This window comes from Esox lucius, chromosome 6, assembly GCF_011004845.1.
Source record: "Esox lucius isolate fEsoLuc1 chromosome 6, fEsoLuc1.pri, whole genome shotgun sequence".
In the NCBI taxonomy this organism is placed as follows: Eukaryota; Metazoa; Chordata; class Actinopteri; order Esociformes; family Esocidae; genus Esox; species Esox lucius.
In genome coordinates, this window is record NC_047574.1 from 13,566,084 (window position 1) to 13,590,411 (window position 24,328).

General features: G+C 43.1%; 2 protein-coding genes across 13 annotated transcripts in view; one reads left to right on the top strand and one right to left on the bottom strand.

Moving 5' to 3' along the window:
- The window catches only part of LOC105006890 (mitogen-activated protein kinase kinase kinase kinase 3), a 43,222-nt gene extending 31,616 nt beyond the window's left edge, over positions 1-11,606 (top strand). For 2 of the 10 annotated variants that reach the window (XM_020047466.3, XM_020047468.3), the window contains 19 exons: positions 832-870; positions 1,484-1,546; positions 3,311-3,362; positions 3,576-3,915; positions 4,489-4,595; positions 4,831-4,872; positions 5,033-5,117; positions 5,258-5,337; positions 5,447-5,507; positions 6,009-6,126; positions 6,224-6,282; positions 6,428-6,531; positions 6,713-6,884; positions 6,976-7,044; positions 7,416-7,508; positions 7,714-7,784; positions 7,929-7,984; positions 8,315-8,365; positions 9,177-11,606. In XM_020047466.3, the coding sequence (XP_019903025.1) occupies positions 832-870; positions 1,484-1,546; positions 3,311-3,362; positions 3,576-3,915; positions 4,489-4,595; positions 4,831-4,872; positions 5,033-5,117; positions 5,258-5,337; positions 5,447-5,507; positions 6,009-6,126; positions 6,224-6,282; positions 6,428-6,531; positions 6,713-6,884; positions 6,976-7,044; positions 7,416-7,508; positions 7,714-7,784; positions 7,929-7,984; positions 8,315-8,365; positions 9,177-9,264 (1,750 nt within the window). In that variant the 3' untranslated portion in view covers positions 9,265-11,606. The remainder of the gene's footprint in view (positions 1-831; positions 871-1,483; positions 1,547-3,310; positions 3,363-3,575; positions 3,916-4,488; positions 4,596-4,830; positions 4,873-5,032; positions 5,118-5,257; positions 5,338-5,446; positions 5,508-6,008; positions 6,127-6,223; positions 6,283-6,427; positions 6,532-6,712; positions 6,885-6,975; positions 7,045-7,415; positions 7,509-7,713; positions 7,785-7,928; positions 7,985-8,314; positions 8,366-9,176) is intronic. The other 8 variants (XM_020047470.3, XM_034292842.1, XM_020047474.3 and 5 more) reach the window with 5 other exon arrangements.
- Positions 11,607-11,718: 112 nt separating this feature from the next.
- arhgef33 (Rho guanine nucleotide exchange factor (GEF) 33) lies at positions 11,719-23,752 on the bottom strand. Of its 3 annotated transcripts, none has more exons than XM_020047475.2 (15): positions 23,369-23,752; positions 22,494-22,531; positions 20,677-20,841; positions 19,186-19,307; positions 18,861-18,988; positions 18,488-18,610; positions 18,193-18,319; positions 16,312-16,444; positions 15,623-15,730; positions 15,268-15,348; positions 14,891-15,075; positions 13,856-13,951; positions 12,937-13,753; positions 12,609-12,742; positions 11,719-12,405 (listed from the first exon to the last, which is right to left on the bottom strand). In XM_020047475.2, exons 1-15 carry the CDS (start codon positions 23,388-23,390, stop codon positions 12,282-12,284), a joined length of 2,403 nt encoding a protein of 800 aa, XP_019903034.1. In that variant the 5' UTR covers positions 23,391-23,752; the 3' UTR covers positions 11,719-12,281. The 3 variants fall into 3 exon arrangements, with proteins under 3 accessions (XP_019903034.1, XP_010863921.1, XP_019903035.1); XM_010865619.3 differs by having other exon boundaries at positions 18,861-18,994; positions 23,369-23,751; XM_020047476.2 differs by having other exon boundaries at positions 12,937-13,732; positions 18,861-18,994; positions 23,369-23,748.
- Positions 23,753-24,328: the final 576 nt, after the last annotated feature.

Sequence of the window (24,328 nt, forward strand, 5' to 3'; positions counted from 1 at the left end):
GCCTGCATTCTCCCCGCTCCCGCCCTCCGCTAAATCGTCTTTACTCCCTCACTCCCCTCTTATCCTTGCCTCTTAAGCTTTCCCCTCTTCTTCATATCTTCTCTTCCTCCCTCTCCTTGGGTTTTATCTGCACAGAAGGGGTAGTCCTAGCAGATGGTGCAGCGGTACTGAAAGGTGACTTCCTGTAGAGAGAAAGGCGTCTAATCATTTATTCATGACATCATTCCTGCCATGCTTGGAGCGCAGCTCTGAAGAAGTGCACTGTAAGCACTGTGCCTGTGAAGTGAGAGACTCGCTCGATGCTGCTTTAGCCAAGTGTGTTTACATTGGAATGATCTGCTCCATAAGCAGGTTGGGGTGGAATGATGGATGTGTTTCCAGAAGTGTGTGCTGTTAGTCAGCTGAGAGGGTAGTTAAAAAGACACTTCCCTCATCAGATTTGAGGTGCTCTCAATTTTAGTCTGTTTCTGATGTTTGAACATATTCCTTCACCTTTCTCTCACTGGGTAGCCTTGATGGGTTTATGTTCTGTTTCATTCTTACCCATCTACACACACACACACACACACACACTGTTGAACCCACAACTGACCTGACCGCTTCACACATCCCAGGTGAGTGTACAGCCGGGATGAATCTCAGACTCCGGCGCTCTGAATGAATTTACTCTGGGTTAATACCCTCCATTAAAGAATGTCGTGTTAGTTTAGGTCAGAATCCGCCTCTGAGAAATATCCCTTTTACTCTCGTGCTGTTCTGTCACAGTAAGTTCTCACTTATTCTCCTCTCTTTTTCACTTCTCACACATTCCTGTCACTCGTTATTTGACAGGAGTCTTCTCAAATCAGTGGAAGAGGAGCTTAAGCAGAGGTGAGTTAGGCCACCACCCCCCCCCCCCCCGCCCAGACACTGCACTGTTCTTTGATTTGCTGATGTGTCCTAACCGCACCCACCCATCGGCCAGTCAGTGTTAATGCAGGACTAATTCAGCCAATCAGTGTCATGCAAAACTAATCTGCTCTGACTGCTGCCATTATGGTTTGATTCATCTGTTTGTTCCGTTGCGGTTCAGTGCTTATAATCAGGTCAGCCTATGTTGTGTGATCGCCAGAATCCATGCACGACAAAGCATGGCTTATACACTGATTTTATTACTTAGTCTAAACCTTATCTGGGTGAACAGTTCATGGTGATATTACCCAGACCTATAATAAGAGGATTAAAGTCGGCAAACTGGAGCATTTTGGTTTATTAAGCCCTATTTGAATTCGATTAAATGTTGTGGCCATGCAGTTGTTTAGTTCCAGTCTGTTGTTTGTGTTGTCATTTTATGATATACTCGTCATGCAGTTCAAACTCCTGTGACTGTGTCAGTGTCCCTTCCCCACGGCTAAAAGAGGAGAGCTGCTTGACTTTGTCTCTTAGCCCACTGTGCTGCCCACTGAGCCACTGCCCCCCCCCCCATCTATCTCCGTCTCCTCAGGGGTCATATGGCACATTTAGAGACTGATGAGGATGAGGATGATGATGGTGATGAAACTCAACAGTAAGTCCTTCCAGTGTTCTGAATCTGGCCGTCCTCTTGAACGGCGAGGAAGAGGAACACTTCCTCTTTTCAAGTTTCATTCACGTATCTTCATGCCGCATGCCCCACCATCAGATCCGTGCTGTGTCCTCCTGTGTTCCCTGACCCAGTACCCTCTCTCCACCTCTTTCTGCGCTTTCGGCAGTCCTGCATCTCCCTAGAGATTTACTTTGAGCTTCGGACTCAGACATGGGTGTCATTCATTGCCTACAATAGAGCAGAACTACAGGTAACTGGCAACAAGGTGTAAATGTGAGATGACTGTTCCTTTGTCATTCCTACACAAGGAACATCCGATCTTACTTAGCACTTTTAAAAAAGCTGGGTAGCCCCAGATTCCCGTTTATTTTACCTGCCGTGGCTTTGCCCCCATGGCTAGGAGGATCATCTCTCTATTCACCATCACAAGTCCTCACTTAATGGTCTGATGAGCATGATATTTCTGTAATCCATAGTCACGGCCAATCATCCTTAAGATCTCAACCTGATTGAGCACTCATGGGAGATTCCTCAGAGGTTATTAACTGGGCTTCCTACCAAGGTTGGAATAGTAGTGTTATATTTCTCCTAAAAATATCAGTGGGTTATAATCTGTGTCGACGTGCAATTAAGCTGTTATCATGGGTCACGGTGGCCTAACACCGTTTTAAGGCACCTTAAAGTTAGCCTTTCATTTTGTTGTGTACCTGTGTTTTAAATCACAGTATTTTTCCTGAACAGACTAGGTGATTGGGCTCCAATTTGGGACCCATTCGGCCTCTGACAAATAATATTGCTCAACCAATACTCGTAATTTCTTTCCACTTTTAAGCATGCATTTTTCAAATACAAAAAAATAAAAATACAAATTACGATTAGCTCTGTGTGGTGAGCTTGCCAACTCTCTTTGGAGTTTGTGAATCTGTTAACCAAAATATATATATATATATCTCTATCTCACACACACACACACACACCCCTTTGGCACTGGTTTAAAATGCTTAAAACAAAACCTGAGAGCCATGATGAAGTACCAATTTAGCTGAAAAGGTAGGCTACAGTTGTGGTAGTTATATCTTAAATCTCTTAAAGTTTTCAATTCCCTACATTTTTACCAGACAGTAGCCTACTGGAAACACTGCACTCTCCCCACCATTTGTTCTTTCTGCAGTGAAGTAATCATTGTTTGAGGGGAAAAAAACAATCCTTTTGGCTTCACTGGCTCACCACCTGTCTGTCACCCTGACCCCTGTCATTCCTTATTCGCCTCTTGGTGTTTGTTTGTGATTGTGCCACCGGCCTGCTTGCTTGCTGAACTCAACGTGTGTTCCTGTCACCTGTTTCCTGTTTGCTCCCAGTGCACCTGTGTTCCCTCTGCTTGAATGCCTCTGTTGTCCTGGTTGTCTTGGGGTCTTTCCAACCCCCTTGTTTGAACCATTTCCACCTGTTCAACCCCGTTCAGGGGAACACTATCATTTCGTATCTTTCAGTGTTTTTAGTGGTTGACAGACCTCTCTGTTGCCTAGTCTACCACTTGTCTGTCGTCTAGCAAGGTTGTTCTATGTGTTTAGTGCAATGTTCTGAAACGGCGTGCTGTTGGAAGTGACTGCCACTTGTTAAACAGTGTGTTGGGACACTGTGGTAACCATTGTTGTTTTAAGAAATGTTTCATAGCTGTCGACGTGTGAAACCTGAATCTTGTCACGAACTAACCAAACCTAAACTCACGTCTACCTCACCCTCTAGCAAGCACAGCACCATCATGAGGCCAAAGGTCCCACCCCCACTGCCCCCCAAGGTAGGACCATTAGGATGCATCGCTGTCAAGACACCTATTGTGGAATGGACCCTAAAGCTCCATTTACAATACAACTATATTTTCAACGATATTTTATGGCCAGGAGAGCTTGACCAATGTGTAAAAAAAAAAAGAAGAAATCTAGCATTATTCAACCTCTAGTGAGGTCTGCCTTTGTGCTCCCTTTCTCTCTCTCTCTCTCTCCCTCTCCAGCCCAAGTCCATATGTCTGCCCCAGGAGAGCCAGTCCCAGGGCGAAGATGATGGAGGGGGGACCATCAAACGCTGCCCTGTGCCCGAGAGCCCTGCCCGACCCGCCTCCACAAACGTACCCCCCCGCCCTCCGCCCCCACGCCTGCCCCCACACAGGCGCAGTAGCCTAGGTAACGAGGGCGCACAGAGCCAGGCTGGCTCGGAGCCTGAGGGGAATGATGATGGGAGCTTTAGGCATTTCTGGGAGTGGCTTCACGCCCCGCACACGGAAGAAGAGTTGGAGGAGGTGTTGGATGTGTTGGAAGAGGAGGAGGAGGAGGATGATGATGAGGAGGAAGAGAGTAAGACCGGATGATTGGTAGCCGCATAGCCTCGCCCCATAGCATCGCCCCTCCCTGATTGGTTGTTAGTCCCATCAATCAGTGTCTGTAGAGTCTGGCACCGCCTCCCACTCCTTTCCTCCCACCCTCCTCCTTTCCTCTGTCCATCTGTGGATGTACGTAGTGTTGTGTTACTGCAGTCATACAACTCTGTCTGTAATTTGTCCCCTCCTTCTGCCGTTCTTGGTATCACGTGTCACAATGGTGCAATGAAACTACTCCAACTCTCTGAATGTAATGAAAACATTCGGAATGAGATGCGCCAATCTCCGTCTAGTGTGTTATCATGGTCTAAACATTTAGTTTGACGTGTCCCACTGTTGTAATGCTTTTGAAACATATTCCATTAGTGGTTATCTTAGTGTGTGTGTGTGTGTGTGTGTGTGTGTGTGTGTGTGTGTGTGTGTGTGTGTGTGTGTGTGTGTGTGTGTGTGTGTGTGTGTGTGTGTGTGTGTGTGGGTGTTTGTTGAATAATTCACACACACGCATGTACACATTTTCCAGCATGTGTAATGAACATGTTTACCGCTGCAGGGAATGGACTGAGCTGTCACCAGAATGGAGAGAGAGACAGTGCTGCAGAGAGGCAGTCCACCATGCCCCCGAGTGTCCCTGTACGGAAAGACAAGAAGGACATTCCGGTAAAGCCACCAGATGGCGCACTCTCCCCTCTGACCACCACTAACTCTGCTTCTCTATACACTAGGGCAGTGTTTTCTCAATCCTACATCCAGGAGCAGAAACACTGCATTAGGGAATCAAAACACTGATTATTAATAATTCCAGTTAACTATTTATCAGAAACTAATATGGTTCAGTGATCATCAGTTGTAGCTGGGTCCTTTCATTGATCTTCTGACTTTTTGTTTTCTTCAGAAGCCCATCAGTAACGGCTTGCCACCCACACCTAAGGTCCATGTGAGTATGATGCTGATTCAAAAACACCCGGCTTCAATGCAGTGAAACATTCTGAAACCAATTAATGATATTTAACCCTTAAATGGAGCGTTCAACACAAGCTTTTTATTGTGTTTGGATTCTCTCCAACCGCCCCACCTCTGTTCTCCTCGCTCCTCAGATGGGGGCCTGCTTCTCCAAGGTGTTTAATGGCTGCCCATTAAAAATCCACTGTGCCACGTCCTGGATCAACCCAGACACCAGAGGTAGGACACCGAAATATCTAAGTAGCCTCGTCTGTCAGTGACTCCAAGGTTATTTTGTCATCATAACTGAATATTAATATTGGGCACGTAGATATAGATGGACATGCCTAATAGACTCTTTCGTTTCATCTCGTTTTCAGACCAATATTTGATATTTGGCGCCGAGGAAGGGATCTATACTTTAAACCTGAACGAACTGCATGAGACTTCAATGGAGCAGGTTTGTTTGAAGTACCATCATTTTCACAAGGCCTTTTTCCCCCTCAGTGGGGTACTCTGAATGATGTCATGGAGTTCTGATCGCCTCTCTCCTCCCCTTCTGTCCCCAGCTCTTTCCCAGACGGTGCACTTGGCTCTATGTCATGAACAACTGCCTGCTCTCAATATCTGGTGATTATCTTAGACCTGTGCCTTAGTGTTTTTTAGCTCTCTGTCTAGTAATTTGCAGTAATTTGCTGGTATTTTGCTGGTATGCAGTAATTTGCTGGTATGTACTCTAAAAATACGTCTTATTTTTTCTGCATCAAAACTGTGGTTGAACCCCTATGAAATGTTCTCAAAGATTTGAAATTGTGTTTCAAAGTGATAAGGATTTAATGATTCCTCAAAGAGCCGTCTATGCCCTCAAAATCAACCCTAGAAGGTTCTTCCGGATGTTGTCTGAGGAAGCATTAATAATTGGATCTTTGAAAGAGGTCCCTGAGGAACCTTTTCTTTTTACAGTGTGGGATTTGACATTTCTCTGCAAGAAAGGTTAAAAGGCACCTTAATGCTCACTCTGTAAAATTGAGGCAGGAATTTGTTGTTTCTGACAGTATAGTCTTACTCCGTGAAAGGAAAAAAGTGTGCTAGAAGTCAAGCTGAACATTTTCTTTCTTTTTTTTCTTTCAGGAAAAGCCTCCCAGCTCTACTCTCATAATTTAGCTGGTCTGTTTGAGCATGCCCGGCAAATGCAGAAATTGCCAATGGCCATTCCCACACACAAACTCCCAGACAAAATGATTCCTAGGTATGATGTTGCAAGCCTTTTCCTTCATTTTGTTTTGATCATGGCCTTACAGGGGATGACGTTAAAACGAACGTCATGTTCTTTATGATCCTCGTAGGAAGTTTGCCGTATCTAACAAGATTCCCGACACAAAAGGGTGCCAAAAGTGCTGCGTAGGTGAGTGCTCATGCGCGTAAAATTCTTGTGTTCTACACCAGGATATGTATGGACACACTACTGTCAGTCTCTGGCCAGCAAAATGACCTGGCAAAACTGTTGATCGATTTGTGGGTGACCTTGAATGCCTTTGGTCTGTTTGTAGTAAGGAACCCGTACACGGGTCATAAGTACCTGTGCGGCGCGTTCCAGTCCAGCGTGGTTCTGCTGGAGTGGGTGGAGTCCATGCAGAAGTTCATGCTTATCAAGGTCAGTCCGAATGAGGTTAGCCAGCCCGTGTTGTAATGGGTCTAAGATGAGACGCGTCTCCGTTCCGGGAAAGCTTCGTCAATTGGCTGCTGGTGCATATTTCCCATGGTCCCCGAAGTGATGAACTGACAGTGTTCTGTCCCCTCCCCCCCCCCCCCCCCCCCCCCCCCCCGTATGGTAGAACATCGACTTCCCCCTGCCCTGTCCTCTGGAGGTGTTTGAGATGCTGGTGGTGCCGGAGCAGCAGTACCCTCTCATCTGTGTTGCCGTCAGCAAGGGCACCGAGCTCAGCCAGGTGGTCCGCTTCGGCACGGTCAATCCCAACTCCACCTCCTCCTGGTTCACAGAGGCCGGTTAGTGGAGCGCACGGTCCCTGTGATGATGGCTGGTTGTCATTAGGACCGTGATTGTTTCTGATGAGGAGTTGTTTCTCTGTCCGCTCAGATACGCCCCAGACGTGTGTGATCCACATCACCCAGTTGGAGAGGGACACCATCTTGGTTTGTCTTGACAGTAAGTTTTACCTTCCCAGCTAACCCCCAATAGTAAAGTGGTTGTCTGTCAAAAGACAAAATACCAGCTTAGCCATACAGTCAGGTCCAAAATGATTTTGCACAATTGTCAAGAGCCCCATGACCAGAAATAAAATATATTATAATAATTTTGTGTAATTATAAATATTGCACTGGATCTTTGTTTAAGGAGCTATTATGCCTCACCTTCCTTTGGTCAGGTCAACAGTATAATTCTTCACCAATAATTTTAGATAAAAACCTACTTCTCCATCTGATATATTGAAAGGTGTTCATCATTTTCGACCCTTTTACTCTACTTATATGTGACCACAGCCCTTTTGCAGGCCATTAACTCTCTTCTGTTGTCAGGGTGCATAAAGATAGTAAACCTACAAGGAAGGTTGAAGTCAAGCAGAAAGTTGTCTGCTGAGCTGACATTTAACTTCCAGATCGAGGCGATAGGTATGTTTTCTATAATCACTGTATTGAGACTCCTACCCAGCCAAAGGAAACACATTATGGGGCTCTGTTTTGCTCTACACAGATGCCCATCAACTCTGCACTCACCTCTTTGAAGAAATATTAATGTCCTCTGAATATGTTTACCGTTTCTGAACTCATGTCTGTGCTTTCTGTGCTTAATTGTAACGGTTCACTGTCTTTGCAGTGTGTCTCCAAGATAGTGTTCTGGCATTTTGGAGGCACGGTATGCAAGGACGAAGTTTCAAAACCAACGAGGTAAGCTGAGAACATGTCGGTGTGTGCTTTTCAGAGAGCAGCAATTTGTCCACACTTACAGTTCGGCCCTGGTCTTGTTCATAACTTCAGCAACATTAGTCTGTACTTGATCTAAAGCCTTCTTTTTGTGTGTCTACACCCTAGATCACACAGGAGATCTCAGATAACACACGAATCTTCAGACTGCTGGGATCTGACAGGTGAGTTAGAGGATCTGGGATGCTAAAGGTCAGCTTACCCAACACACCAATTAAAGAGACACTTAAGCAGACTGAAATAATTGGACCCCTAACATTTAATAATATTTCTGTTCATATTTCACTTCTAGCTGTTTCACTTGTTACACAGTCAATAACATTAACATGATTCCATCATGAGACACCACATTTGTTTTCTAATGACCTGCTGCAGTAGTACAATAGTATCCTGATTGCCTGAAGTCTTTGGTGTTAGTTTTTTGCCCGTGTTAGATTTTGGTTCTATGCATGCTTGCTTGTCTCTTAATGGCTTGTTTGATTTTGTGAATGAAGAAACTCTCAGCGCGACAGTTCAGGGCAGGAGGGAGCCGCCAGTCTGCCCAGGTATACTCCTTGGTCACACCAGGCCTCACCTAGCCTACTTCCTCTTATCTATGGACATACCCTACGGGGAGCCTGGATTGCATCCAACCTGTATGAGTGTGAGCATGAGTGTGCTTGTGTCATTAATGCCCCTGTTTCCGCTTAAACCATTAGTTTGGTGTTTGTGATGTGGTCTTGATTTTAGTGCATTTGGTTAACACATTTCTAACACACACATTTTCCTTGATGTTGCTGACTAACTCTTTTAAACATGAACTTGGAGTAACCTGGATGCTAGGTTTAAGGTGTCTTTGAGGGCCCCTATTTGGAATTTTCCGTGTTTCTTCTTAGAGTTGGAAAGGATGTTTAACATGACTACTGTTTTCTTGGGTCAGTATCTACTTTGTTATAGCAGTTTAACCCTTAAAATTGGAATTTCAAATTTTTCATCTGGAAGTTAGAGTTTTTTGCCCAGAATGTAATCTGTGTTGGGGAAAAAAGTGTAATCCATGATTCTGTTTTCTTTAAACAACTATTGCAAACATCTAACTTTAGCCACCACTAGAACAATATTTTGGGGTATATTTAATTAATGTTGGCATCTCCAGAAATCAACAACATGATGTTACGTAATTGCAAAAAATATATATATTATATTTATATATATATATATTTTTTTTTTTGCTAGCAGTGGCTGAAGTTTGTATTGTATGTAAAAGGAAATGACACTTTCACTTGGACTTCTTTCAGTGGGAGGAAAATGCTAACACCAAATTATGAAATGCCCACCTGGAACATGCGTGTGAACAGACTCTAACGTTGTGCGTTTCAGAGTGGTGGTGTTGGAGAGCCGGCCGACAGACAACCCCACAGCAGCCAGCAACTTATACATCCTGGCTGGACATGAGAACAGCTACTGATCCCCACACATGTATCTTGGGAACACAATTTGTCAGATCATGACTGACAGACGGACTGAGACAGACGGACCGAGAGTGGTGGACCGAGACAGACACTACTACGTTAGATTCACAGAAGACCGATCCTTTGAAGGGGGTCCGCTTCCAACTTGCCTTTTACTTCCTCTTAACTTTTATTTATTGTGGCATGTAACAAAGACCCGATTGACTTTTATATTTCATTTTATCTTAAAAAGTGTTGCCACTACTGCTAGCATCTTAGCCCACACCACACAAGTGCTTAATTGACCTCTATTTAATTGTTGTACATATAAATGTAGTATTTTTTTTGCGGAAAGGGACCCTGGCTACTCCAGGGTTGTACACTAAAGACTGGTGGTGTAGATATATGTGCATAGGTAATGTACAGGTATGGAGACTGTAAAGATTTAAAGGGTAGTGTGGGGAGGCGCGGGAGGGACAGTTTGAGCACTAAAAATGACTTTCCATTCTCTGATCATGTGACAAGGGCCAGGATTCTAACCCTTCTCTTTAAAGTCCATTGATAATGTCATTCTGAACACATCATCAGCCAAATGTGGATACTCCCTTTATAGTTCGCTTTGAGAAATGTCTAATGGGAGATCTGTCATCCTTAGCTTCCATTTCTAACTCTATGAGATGAACATTTATTTCAGACTGTTTTAAATTGCAGATTTACTTACAATTAGTTGTATGCCTTTTTTTTTTTTTTTTTTACTGTGGAATTGCTGGTATTAAAATGTACACAAAAAGGTATTAGAGAAAAAAAAAAAGTGACGTATGTAAACTTTTAACTTATGTTCTCACAAGCTGTGACGCAGGGTTTGCATTAGATTAGTATAATTATTCTAGGACACTTATTGAACGTTACTGAAATACTGTACTGAGATTGGTGGGGTTGAACTGTCCAAGGTCAAACACTAAAACAGGCTTCAGCAGTACTGTTGTTTTAAGCACCACAGTTTCATTGTGTTGTAATGTCAGTACTGATCATGATACACTATCGTCAAATCTAGAGAACAAAACACATTCCTTACTGTATGGCTTAGTGATGATGTAAAAAGAGTATACATATGAAGTATATATAAATATATATATTGTTATTAATATATGTATGAATATATATGTACAGTGTTCTCCACAATTATTTGCACCCTTTGTATATATTTGCAAAAAATGCTAAAAATTGTTTATCAGTGTGATCTTATTTTCCAAATGAGTTAAATCTAACCTGTTAAAAGAAAAAAATTGTTCTTTTATTAGCACTTTTTATAATTATGTGCACCCCCTAGATATTCTTACGAACCAATTATAATAGACATATATTTTTCCATCAATATATATATTTGTATATTTTTGCAGAGTTCATCCATGTCATTAGAAACTCTTAAATGGTCATCCATGACTTCCTGTTTTACTGATAAACATTAGGTGAAAAACATGCACCCTTCCCTATTCTTCTGTCAACATGGGGTAAGTCAGAAAAAACGCACATTAAATATGACAGAAGGTTGTTGACCTTCATAAATTAGACAGTGGCTATAAAAGATACATGAAAATACCCATATCCTCTATTATGGCAATAATAATAAAAAATGTACAAGAGCTGTGATGAACCTGCCTGGCAGAGCATACTTGTGTATTGTCCATCCACCCATAGTGAGAAGGATGTTCAAGAGGTAAGAAAAATAAATCCAAGGATTGTAGTCGTTTAAGTATTTATAAGAATGAAGGCATTCTTCAGGCAACACGTCCAAATAGCTTATAGCTTTGGAGAAATGGTGCCCCCACCAAAGTCTACAAAATGTCTCACCTCATTGTCATATCCTGGTGAAATAGAGTTTCTAATGACAAAAATTAACTTGAAATATATACAAATAATATCTCCTAGTGGTGCCAATAATTAAGATTTGTTTTGTTACATTAAAGGTTATTTTACTATTAAAGGTTGGATTTCTAGATTATTTTGATTGAGCAGAAACACAGCAATGACATTTTTTATAGCCTTTTTTGTTTCTTTACCGAGGGTGCCAAAAGGTCTGGGGACACTGTATATGAATGACATTTAATTTAATATAATGCCAAAATGTGTTCACAATGTCTGGCCAAAATACATAGGGTGTCTCTACCTCGTGCAAGTTTAGAAAAAGTAAACAAGTTGTGTAAAAGGAAAAACACTACAAGATTCATGTGGTTTTAATTTACATAGTACAAATGTGTAATGAAACCAGCTCTCATCCTTTCTACTGCATTACCATTTTCATTTTGCAAAACATTTTATTATATGTATATAGTGTAAAATAAAATCAGTTGGTTTTACATACTGTATATTTTGTTTCAAATGTTTAACAGATTTATGAAACAAGTCCATAGATGAAAAGAAGGAATTGAAGACAGTTGGCTGTTTGTCAGATAAATGTAAAATAAAAGATTCACATTTTATGGTTTGCAATCATTGTAGGTAACAATGTTCAATGAAGAAATGATTAGGCAGGTAATATAATATACATACTTGGTATACCAAATATTGATTGCAAAATGGATTATTATTTTTTTATGACTCACAATTTCCTTTATTTCCTAAAAAATAACTTTACATAAACGTACATGATTTATTTTGCTTTGGGCGATTTTTCCAACAATACTTTGTTGGCAAGTTATTGATCTGTACTTAATTACAGTTAATAAGTATACAGTAGTATGTAAAATATATTTTCTCTATAGATATTGAGACCTTCAAAACTATTACTGATTCAAAACCAAATACACTGAACAGCAAGTTTACAGTAGTTCAATCAGAAAGGAGTATGTCAGTGTGTTGGAAGCATGCCGGTCTTAGAGAATTGCATTGTAATGTATGTGTCTATATACAGTATCCTATCATTTCACTGGGGGGGGGTGTGGGTGTGTATTTTATTAGAGACCCAAATGGTGTCCCATAATTTGAAGCTTTACAGAGTTCAGTGTTCATCTGCTATTGACGCTCTAGTCACTTTTTACACTGCAGTCCCACGGTCAATGCCTGGATGGGCAACTCTTGGGGTCTTCCCTACCTCCTGGTCACTGGAGTTTTGGCTTTCTGGCTTGTCCTTTTCCTTGTCTTTCTCTCCTCCACTCGACCTACAGAACACAAGGCCCAGAGGTTACCGCGCACCCAAGACTGCAGAAACTGAAACAACATAAAGCAATACTTGAATAACTACTTGAATAACTTCAGCATGACATTGTTTATTCCTAACCACTGTAAGTGGATATGGTGCAGCCGAGGGCTCTTGGGAACTGTCGTTATCTGGCAGCAGCAGATATGGTAGCTTATACGTTACTTCTTCTTGAAGAGCTTCTTAAAGGAGCTCCTGAAGCCTCCCTTCTCCTGTTTTCGGCTCCTCTCACTAAAAGGGATGTGGCTGTTCTCCGCCTTCCACCTTGGTTCTTCACCCCAGCGTGGGCTTACCGAATCCTAAATGAAGGAGAAGCTTTTGTTTTAAAGACACCCAGAGGTCTGTAACAATACTTTAAACATAGTACTTGGTCACAAATAGCCCCCAGACGGACAGACACAAACGTCCCAGCCCTCTTGAACAACAGCCTCTGGGCATCGTGTAAACGATACCCAGTTGCTTGCTGACTGTCCATATAGTCCATGATGCCCACCTTGGTATGGATGTTATGTGACTCCTCCTTAGTGACTGCTATCTGTTTCTCTGACTCTGCTCTATGTTGCGGGGCGCTGATCGGGCTGTTGTTGTTGCTCTGGGCCTTGGTGTTGCGTGGGTGATATTTATTACTGGACTGCCTGTCCAGCTTGGTGTGTTGGTGGACCCCATGGTTCCTTACGTGGTCAGAAAGATGTCCGGGACCACTGTCCCCGCTCACAGTGCTGTCCAGCTGCAACCCGTTCAGGGACTTGCTCTTCCGCTGAGCTGCCTGCAGGGGGCGGTGGTGGGGAGCTTGCGTCATCCCGGCGTCGTCCCGCAACACGCACCCCCGGGCAGGCACCTGGTTGTAACCACTTTCCCGTCTGCCACCGCTGCTGTAGACCTCGCGGACAGCATGGTGGCTCTTAGGACAGCGCACAAAGGCAATGTCGATGCTAGAGTCGGATGAAGCGCTGGAGCACTGGTCAAACATGGACACATTGTGTAAGGACGAGTTTGCCTCTTCGTACAGGCCCTCTAGGCCTGGGGTGTCCACTGGGAGAAGGAACTCCCCCAGGGCATCAGCCAAGGCTGACCCAGGGGGCAAACGTTTGCTGGGCAGGCATTCTGACGAGCCCATCTCGGGGATGCTCTGGAGACCGGGATGTTTGAGGCAGGGGTCCGTATCGGGGTAGAAAAACGGGATAGGGGAGTCAGAGTGGTGCCCCTCGCTCTCCCAGTCCTGGACACATCTAGACTGGATCTGCTCCAGGAGCCTCTGCTTGCTACGTTTCACATGATTGGTGTGCTCCCTGTGAGGGGAGAGGGGGAGGCTGTCAGTGGGACAGTCAGAGAGTTAGTACATGGAGAAATGCTGAAGCTTGAATGACTAACTGCTGATTAGAATTCCTTAGTGTAGTCATAACATAACTCACAGAATTGCATTGCTGGCGGGGTAGGGAGAACCCATCTCATTGGCTTGCATAGCATTATTACAGTCTACATTTTTGAAGAACTGCTTCATAGTTGACCTGCAAAAAGAGCAACCAGTGTACTGTATTTGGTACCACATGGGTCTTATTTACACTGAACAAAATTATTAATGCAACACGTGTTTTTGCCCCCATTTATCATGAGCTGAACTCAAAGATCTAAGACTTGCTCTATGTAAACCACAGGCCTATTTCTCACAAATATTGTTCACAAATCTGTGTTAGTGAGCACTTCTCCTTTGCCGAGATAATCCATCCACCTCACAGGTGTGGCATATCAAGATGCTGATTATACAGCATGATTATTGCACAGGGGTGCGTTAGGCTGGCCACAATAAAAGGCCATTCTAAAATGTGCAGTTCCTTCACACACCACAATGCCACAGATGTTGCAAGTTTTGAGGGAGCGTACAATTGGCATGCTGACTGAAGGAATGTCCACCTGAGCTGTGGCAGGGGATTTAATGTTCATTTATCTACCATAAGCCATCTCCAAATCCATTTCACAGAATGTGGCAGTACATTCCCATGTTGCAAGGATCTGTACACAATTCCTGGAAGCTGAAAACATCCCAGTTCTTGCATGGCCAGCATAATCACCGGACATGTCACCCAATGTTTGGGATGCTCGGAATCGGCGTATAAGACAGCGTGTTCCATGTCCTGCCAATATCCAGCAACTTCGCACAGCCATTGAAGAGGAGTGGATCAACATTCCACAGGCCACAATCAACAACATGATCAACTCTATGCGAAGGAGTGGATCAACACTAACACAGATTTAGACAGATGTGTGAACAATATTTGAGAAAAATAGGCCTTTTGTTTACAGAGAGAAAGTCTTAGATCTTTGAGTTCAGCTCACAATAAATTGGGGCAAAAAGAAAAGTGCTGCGTTTATAATTTTGTTCAGTGTATATGGTCACATGAACAGCAGAAGGTCTTTATTACCCCTATTTACTGTTTGCACACTCTTACCAGAACACCAAATCTGAGCCTGGATCAGAAGCTGACCTCTTGAGCTCCTTGCGGTTGTGCAGGAGCAGCTCTTCGTTGTGCTGCAGTAGTTGAGCGTACTGAGCAGTGAAGGCTCTGAACTGCTGAATGCTGACCAGCAGCAGGAAGTAGTCTGGGTGCTCGGCATCCGTCTGTTTCAACAGGGTCTGAAAGTAAACCAGGCTACACATGGATGCTAAGGACTTAACTGAATCTGAAGTTCATCTGGACAGTTTATACAGTCACCACTTTTTAGATGAGGTACTGTGATTTAGAAGGCTCCCTTCAAATATAGAAGCTGTGTTGCGTTGGTGCTATTCTGTATTCATCCGATGTGATAGTCACAGAGGGACCCAGACCTGCAGCAGCAGTAGGTATTCTGGGATCCTCTGCACGGGCTGGAGGAGCAGGTCGTGGAGAGAGGGGTGTGTCTCGTCACCCTGGAACAGATCAGATAACTGTTGAGAGACAGTTGAGAGACATCTCTGCCAAAATCATGTGAGATCAATTGTCAAATAGGGTTATCTAGTAGGTAAAGGCAGGATAATGTCATTCAGGTCCACCATGTGGTCTTCGTTAATCAAAATCGGAATTAAGATGTTTATTAAACAATAACCCTCAGAGGTAACCAGATTTCCTTAAGTAACCCTTTCCTTCTGGTTTAGTGTACTATTGTATTTGTATTTTCCAGGTTGGTCAACCTTCTCAGTTTACCTCGAACAGGCCGGCTGCTTTCATTGAGGTGGCGGTTAACATGCTGACCACAGAAAGACATTCAGGCAGCTCCTTCAAATATGACACATAAAAGTCCAGGAAATCACTCTGGAGTAAACAGAGAAAATGGAGAATTGTGGAGGCATTCTGTTACTTTATTATTTCAGTTATATGACCATTTATGTTAATTATGAACCATTCTCATTTCCAATGATGACCTAGCCAAAGGCAGATTTATTTCTGAAGGACTGGATGACACAGATAGTGTGACCTATATGTGACAAAAATATTCAGGAACCAAAGTCACAATAAATCCTCTTCCTAGTCCCCACATCTCCCATGAGCATCCCTTGTGGTCTTGTGATTTATTTGGAGGATTCCCCATGTGACTGTAATTGGAAGAGGAGAGGCCCACTGGAAATAAACTGGCTCCTCGGAGGCCCATAACATCTAATCTTACCTATCAACTCATTTCCCTGTTAGTCAGTCCTACCAACTTAAACACACATTGGTCTTAATACAATAAGCATATAACAAGCTGTACACTGTAACGGGAGTTATGTAGTTTGCATAAAGCCTGTGACAACATAACCAGCTGTGATATTCTCCAGTTCTGGTTGGATGAATAGGGAAAAGTAAGGGACCTTTGCCATAGCTGCATGAGTAATTTGTGTCTAGAAGATGAGTACCTCTTTGCTGGTGAGCCTCATGAATAAGTCTCCAATGATGCCCTGCCACTGGCACTTCAGCACCCTCTCCTGCAGCGTGTGCAGCAGCTCCAGGTGCTGCTGGATTAGGAAACGTAGCGAGCTGGGGAACGGCCTGGGGAAGGAAACAAGATCCATTTACAGTAACACACATCACGCAGAGGTTTGATTAACCTTGCACCTTGGAATGATTTCATGTAGAGTAAAAAATATACATTGTCCTGGTGATGATTTATACAAGCACAAGGAGAAATGGTAGGGAGAATAGTTGGATGAAACATGACTCAATAGACAGCTGAATTTGTGGATGCTATTAGTTATAGCAGGTTTTGGAAGAGTCATTTCTCTTTCCTTTATGGCTAATCAAAGTGTTTTCCTTTATGCTAATTGGTGTTCATTAAAAAAAGAAGCAGATGACAAGTCTTTGAATGGTCAGAGAGCTTATCAATTAGGGAAACATTGGTATCAATAACTGGGGCTTGACTGTACACACAATTATAAAAAATAATTATAAAAAAGATTTCCTTCCATTCTTATCAAACCATTTCAGTGTGATTGAAATGGAAAAGTAACATATAAAGAAACTTGCAACAGTAAACAGCATTGCTGACTCAATCCAAAATGTCCTTTAAATGCATATTACAGTCTGTAATGGCCTGAAGAGAGGTGTTGGTAGTACTGGCATAAAGCTCTAAAATAGCTAATGTAGCTCTGTGGAGTTGCTAAACTGAATGGTCCTTTAATGGCTGCTTTATTCAATAGATGAATTTCCCGTCCTTGCTGCTTCATAATGCCCTCCATCTAACTGTAATTAGATCTGTCTTTCCTGGTTAAGCTTCTATGTCAGTTAACTGCGTGCATATGAGTGTGTATGTGTGGAGGGGGGCAGAGAAAGGTTAAAAAAGATACAGGGAACTCCAAAAGTATTATGAGAGTTACATGTTGTTAGTTTCTATGACTTTGTAATGGAAATTAAGCACTGGTGAGCTCAGCAATGACAAATGACCTGGTAGACTAAGACCACAATAAAGGAGGATTGAAGAATACTTTCAGTGGTAAAGAAAAAAATCAGTCTGAGAGAACAGAGACTCCAGGGATAGTCATAGATGTGTCAAAGACTATCATACGCGGAAGAGAACACGAGCAGAGCTTCAGAGGCGACATCACAAGATGTAAACCGTTAAACCTCAAAAACCAGAACAGACAAGTTACAGTTAAGAAGCACCCAGAAGATTCTGTTCTGGAAAGAAAGTCATAAAAGATGAGACAAATACCTATAGCATATACCAGAGGGAGGGAAAGAGCAACATTTGGAGGACAGAAAAGAAATTGCCCATGATCCAAATACACAGGTAAAAAAATAAGGGTGGAAGATGACCTGGTGGTTAGAGCCTTGGGCTGCTAACGAAAAAGCAGACAAGGTGAAAATTCTGACATTGTGCCCTTGAACAAGGCACTTAACCCTAAATGTTTGTGTAAGATAAGACAGCTAAAATAACAAAATAATATGTTTGGTATCTCCTGTCAAATAACAGCGGTTTGGCTCTGCAGCTGACATGTATTGTATGTGCTGCTACTACAGTGCTGTCTTTGTTTGTCCCACCCTTCTCTGCAAACCCCAGACATTATATTGCATAAACAGCTCAGGAGAGCATTTATTTCTGAGATACTGGAACTGAATGTCAGACAACTATCATACCTCTCAATATAAAATTTAATATTCAACCATAGGTGAATATCTGGATGCCTGTCTGCCTGGTTTATTTACAACCCCACGGCCCCCCTGGTGAACAGGGCGTGGTGCCCGATCAATGGCAGTCTGACTGTCACCATGTAAATAATAGCAGTCCAGTGGTACGTTACCGTTTGTCTTTGGTGTGGATGGCCTCTGAGCCGTTGAAGGAGATGTTGGCTTTCAGCAGGAGAGACAAGTAGGAAACATACACCCTCTCTGACTCCAACAGCTCTAAGGCAGCCACCTGCCGCTTATCTGACACACACACACACACACACGCACAGAAAATAAATACTTCTGAGGCAGTTGTGATTTATTAAAAGGACGTTAAGTTATCGACTGAAATGATTTCATGTAGGGCACTGTGATGTAACGAAGGTAGAAATCACGGAGGCTTTTCATGGCAGCGGTGATACCACTCACTGTTTTCTAGGGTGGCCTGCGTGTCCACGTCGTCACGACTACCCTTCCTCTCTCTCCACAGTGGGGACTTGGACTGGCTCCTGTGGGGCTGGCCATTGGCTGTCTGCTGCTCCGAGTTGGAGGCTTCACCGTACAGAGACCACACGGGATCAAGTCCACACGGGATCAAGTCCACACGCGGGGAGAAAATAAGCATTGGTCGTGCAATTCTACGGTCCGTGATTGTGCTGTGACCGTCGCTGGGATTTCACTCAGCTGAGGCAACTACTGTATGTTCAGTGGCTTTCAGAAAGAATTATGGAGCAGCCAATCAACACATCCATGACATTACTGTATGATCTGCAGTGGGTAGAATGAGACGCGCTTCACTCACTCTGGGTGGAGGCGGTGCTCCTGTGTGGAGAGCTGCTGGGCAGGCTGGCGAAATAATGCTGGATGACGTTGAGCTCCGTCTGATTGGAGAGAAATGCATGGCCATCCCCTGTGCAGTCCCCTTTGGAGCTTTTCCTTACAGAAACACAAGGAGAGCAGCAGACTAATTTAGATTAAGGTTAGGCATTAGGGTTAGGTTTAAGATTAGGAACCCATTTGTGAGTTTGAGGTAGGTTTTAGGGTTATTATTCAAAGAAGTATGGTTTTCTAAAGGCAATCAAATGTCTCCATATTCATTGCTAAGTAAATGTATGTATGTCACTGACCTCTGTTGAACAGGCAGGATCTCTCTGCTGGTTTGTAACTGAAGGAGTTCCAGGCCTTTCTGCATCTCTTTTTGTCTGCTGTTAACCTCTTTCATCTGGGTTAGAGCACCGCTCAAGTCTTCCTGAAAACAACCAGAACACAGAAATATCCCATCCAGCCATATACACTCACCTAAAGGATTATTAGGAACACCATATTAATACTGTGTTTGACCCCCTTTCGCCTTCAGAACTGCCTTAATTCTACGTGGCATTGATTCAACAAGGTGCTGAAAGCATTCTTTAGAAATGTTGGCCCATATTGATAGGATAGCATCTTGCAGTTGATGGAGATTTGTGGGATGCACATCCAGGGCACGAAGCTCCCGTTCCACCACATCCCAAAGATGCTCCATTGGGTTGAGATCTGGTGACTGTGGGGGCCATTTCAGTACAGTAAATTAATTGTCATATTCAAGAAACCAATTTGAAATTATTCGAGCTTTGTGACATGGTGCATTATCCTGCTGGAAGTAGCCATCAGAGGATGGGTACATGGTGGTTATAAAGGGATGGACATGGTCAGAAACAATGCTCAGGTAGGCCGTGGCATTTAAATCATGCCCAATTGGCACTAAGGGGCCTAAAGTGTGCCAAGAAAATATCCCCCACACCATTACACCACCACCACCAGCCTGCACAGTGGTAACAAGGCATGATGGATCCATGTTCTCATTCTGTTTATGCCAAATTCTGACTCTACCATCTGAATGTCTCAACAGAAATCGAGACTCATCAGACCAGGCAACATTTTTCCTGTCTTCAACTGTCCAATTTTGGTGAGCTTGTGCAAATTGTAGCCTCTTTTTTTTCCTATTTGTAGTGGAGATGAGTGGTACCCGGTGGGGTCTTCAGCTGTTGTATCCCATCCGCCTCAAGGTTGTGCGTGTTGTGGCGTCACAAAAGCTTGTAATGAGTGGTTATTTCAGTCAAAGTTGCTCTTCTATCAGCTTGAATCAGTCATTCTCCTCTGACCTCTAGCATCAACAAGGCATTTTCGCCCACAGGACTGCCACATACTGGATGTTTTTCACACCATTCTTTGTAAACCCTAGAAATGATTGTGCGTGAAAATCCCAGTAACTGAGCAGATTGTGAAATACTCAGACCGGCCCGTCTGGCACCAACAACCATGCCACACTCAAAATTGCTTAAATTACCTTTCTTTCCCATTCTGACATTCAGTTTGGAGTTCAGGAGATTGCCTTGACCAGGACCACACCCCTAAATGCATCAAAGCAACTGCCATGTGATTGGTTGATTAGATAATTGCATTAATGAGAAATTGAACAGGTGTTCCTAATAATCCTTTAGGTGAGTGTATAGCATACTCTCAAAACAATACTATCTTTTGGATTAGGCATATTACTGGATTTAGACCTCTTGTATGACAGACCGGAACACAATTTGTCCTCAGTGGGTTTTCTCATGCCGAGAGTAGGGTAGGCCTACCTTAAATGTGTTTAGCGAGTTCCTGATTCCCATGATCTGGTCGTCCACATCACTCTGGTGGGCCTGAACTCTCTGTTCCAGACGGCTGTGGTTCTGCTGCAGCACAGACATGTCCTGCAGGGCCCCCTGCAGCCCGCTACGCAGCTCCACCACCAAGGCCTGCAGCTGGAACCCCAGGTCAGGGATCAGGATAGGAAAAAACACTACTGCGTGTCACGAATTGCTCAAGAATGTTCCGGAGCATTAACGTGAAAGGCTACGTTGGCTCTGCATTTTGGGTAAATACCCGATTATTCCGGTGAATGAGCGGCTGTTTTAACAAGGAAGAGAGCAGAGCAGTTGGTCAGATGGTAAAAAGAGCAGAAGGAAGGTGGTAAAGGGATGGATGAAAGAAAGTGAGAATGCCGGGGTAGGGTTGTAAAATTCCAGAGGACCAGGACAGAACAAGTAAGGATATGGCAGCAAGCTGAGCATGAAACCAAGCCTATTGAGCACATTGGCCTAATTTGGACTTCTTGGAGATGGCTGCTGTACCACACAGAACCCCATTCAGTTTCATGTCCTCTTGATAGTAAATCTCAGTATCTCTGATTTCAGCCATGCATGGCACAGAAATGACCCTATCAGAGATCAGCTTGGTCACAGCTAGTTGTTGTACAGGGTCTGCTGGCCCACGAAGCTCTCCACTGAGATCACGTTATCCCTCTTATCGTTCTGATTGCTGTTGTTGTTTGGATTCTCCCCTCATGTTAGAAGCCAGCATTGATTCCTTTCTGTTTTTTTACTCTGACATAGCAGCCATCCTAAGGCTGCGAGGTTATTGAATTTACGCTGGAAAGATAAGTGAATCAGCTGAACAGCCTGCTGCTCGCCCCTCTCCTCAATCCCAGTGGACACAGTCATGTGAAAGGCATCAGGCTGCAGATGAGATTCACACATACCAGTTTTACTTGCTCAAACATTTTCTGAGGGCAGAAAGAAATGTGATTGGTACAGACAAACACCCATTTGAAATGGGTGGTAGACGGGGCTCATGAACACTTGCTAACATCTGCAAACGAGTAAGTTGCCTGTTATGTTATAATGAACATTGCTTGATTACGTGCTAAATTTGATGTAATGTAGCTAACATTCAGTGGTGAATTTTTGGTCTAGATAACATTCACTTGTTTTTCGCGATCCATCTTGACATGTTCATGAGCACCGCCTCCTCTCCATTTCAATTGGGTGTTCAACTGTACCAATCACATTTCTTTATGCCCTCAGAAGATGTTTGAGTAAGTAAAACTAGTATGTGCCCTGGGGCCACCAACACCATGGAATATATTTAAATAATAGTTTTCTGCAAGTGTTGAGGTAGAAAACAATGTTCAATGTTAAAAAGCATTGCAGAAAAACAAGCAAATTTTTTGGGTTCTGTTGGTGTTAGTTGAACAAATTTCATGTGGCATTTGTAAGTGATCTTCTTCAAGACCAAAACTGCAGATTGAGACTTTAGCATAGATAATGTACATAGGTAATATACATAGAATATCTCTGTTACACTGCAATCCTTTGCCTGGGCTCACTGCTTTTAGAATACATTTAAAAAAGCTCACAGCAGTGCAACAACATCTGTGTGTTGTATTGTATTTCACAACCGTCCAGCAGTGGACCACCATTTTATACATCAGTAGAACTGTTATAGCATATAGCACTAGCCCACTGATGTACAGACCATTGCCACGACTATTTCCGTTTCTCTAATGGTGTTGATCCAACAATCTTAGCCAATGCAGCAATGTGTTACACAGACGGACTGACTATAGAGCTGTTACCTGAGCAATCGGAAGGCTTTCCTCCATGTCCTCTTGTTCTAGGAGTTAAGATTATCAGTTACTGACACATTGTTATGTATTTACGGTAGATCCTGTCACCTGCACATCGATATGGAGATAATACTCTGGCAGCTGAAGCCACAGCTCCCAGCTGTACACAAATTATTTTTCAGAGATACAAAAATCTAAATCAAATCATGTACAAATCAACACATCTCTGCATGCAGTCAATGCACATTACATGTAAGAGTTAACCATACCGAAATACCACATGTACAGTAAGCTAATGGTTTGTGAGTCATCAAACAATCAAATAGTTGTAGCCTACTGTACAAAGACACAGTTTCTGTTAAAATGCCAAATATCCAAACTGAAAGCAGCATTGTAAAGGTCATTTCAAATGTCTGCTTATCATATATACATTATGCATTTGAACTTTTGGTGGAATAGAAATTTTTTGAGCTGGAAAAAAGAAAAGTTCCTAATGGAAGAACCCTGTAGAAGAACATTCAGGACAACAATTTAAACCACATTATTTATTTCTTCCAATGGTTAGAGTAAGTTTTGTCCAGTTCATAAGACATTGGCCAACATCAGATTGTCAGGTCATGCCAAAGACCATTAAATGACAGGTTCAAGCATACCAACAGTCCATAACAAGCCTTGCTTCATAACAATTGTTAATGTATCCAGGGTTAATTTCAAGTAATTGGATAATCACTGTTAGGCACGCAACACAGATATTAACAAAAAACGACAAAAGTCTGTCTCTAAACCTTGCGACCAAATCAGAAATCCAGAACCATTAACCAAAAAACATATTGGTGAAACCTGTACTCCAGATGTGACATATTGGTTACAGAACTAGAATTTACCTTCAGTCTTGCAGTTTTCCATGGTTCGCGTGCCCACCTGCCTAGTCCACAAACAGGGTTGTGGAGTTTTAGCGTTTAAAGCACTCCTCTGTTCTGTCTTCCTCTGATGACTGTCCTACAATCCCTCAGTCAAAGAACCATGTGAGTCTGATGATTCTCCACACAAAAGGGGCTCTTGTGTAAGTGGAATGATAGGAGAGGTCATGGAGTGAGATTGAAAAAGCTTGAGGGCTTTTGACACTCCATCTTGAGGAGACAATTGGAGATCTGATTTGAGTTCCACTTAACCTGAAAACCCCAAAGCAGAGGATTTGGTCTGCTCAGGAGGGAAACATGCGGAAGGTAGTCAGTTTATGGTGCAGACGCTGTACATTCCCTCTGTGATTCCACACAGTCGTTAGTCAGGTTTACCCATAGACTGAGTCTCTGAATGTCACGATTCTTTATACGCAGGCCTGCTGTCATGCCACAGTAGGTTTGTGTGGTGTGATTCTGTGTTTTGGAATCACCCTTATCCGTTCAGATATTTACATGTATTTGTATCTCGTTATTTTCTGGGTGGGTATACATGAAGGTCTGTGTCATTGTGTCCGTTTTTCCATCTAAATGGATGTTTATACTGTAGTTCCCAAACCTTTTTGGTGGCCACCGACTGAATTTTGACTGTTGTTGATAATTATATAATCGTTGTTGTGTGAGTCAGTGTGATTAATTGCATGTGATGCCTGAAGGCACGTCTTTTCCAGTTTCTAGTATTACACTTTCCCATTTCTCTGAATGTGGAACTCATGGTGGGCCAGGGCTTGGCTGATGTTATCTGATTCTGGAGCACAAAGCTGAGGCAGGAGTACATGCAAATCTTAGACACTGTATCAATGTATTCCACAAAGAGGCCTTTTTGTGTCTGTGACTTCATGATCCTGGAGGCCCATATGAGGGATGTTACATGTACATTCATAC

What these genes read in the sequence shown, in the direction of transcription:
- arhgef33 (XM_010865619.3), bottom strand. Translation starts at nt 23,390, where the DNA reads ATGGAAAACTGCAAGACTGAAG. An exon ending in ATCCACACCAAAGACAAACG is followed by an intron (nt 16,445 to 18,192) that starts GTAACGTACCAC and finishes TTCCTTCCCCAG; the next exon opens with GCCGTTCCCCAGCTCGCTAC. An exon ending in AAGAAGCTCTTCAAGAAGAA is followed by an intron (nt 12,406 to 12,608) that starts GTAACGTATAAG and finishes TGTGTTCTGTAG; the next exon opens with GTCGAGTGGAGGAGAGAAAG.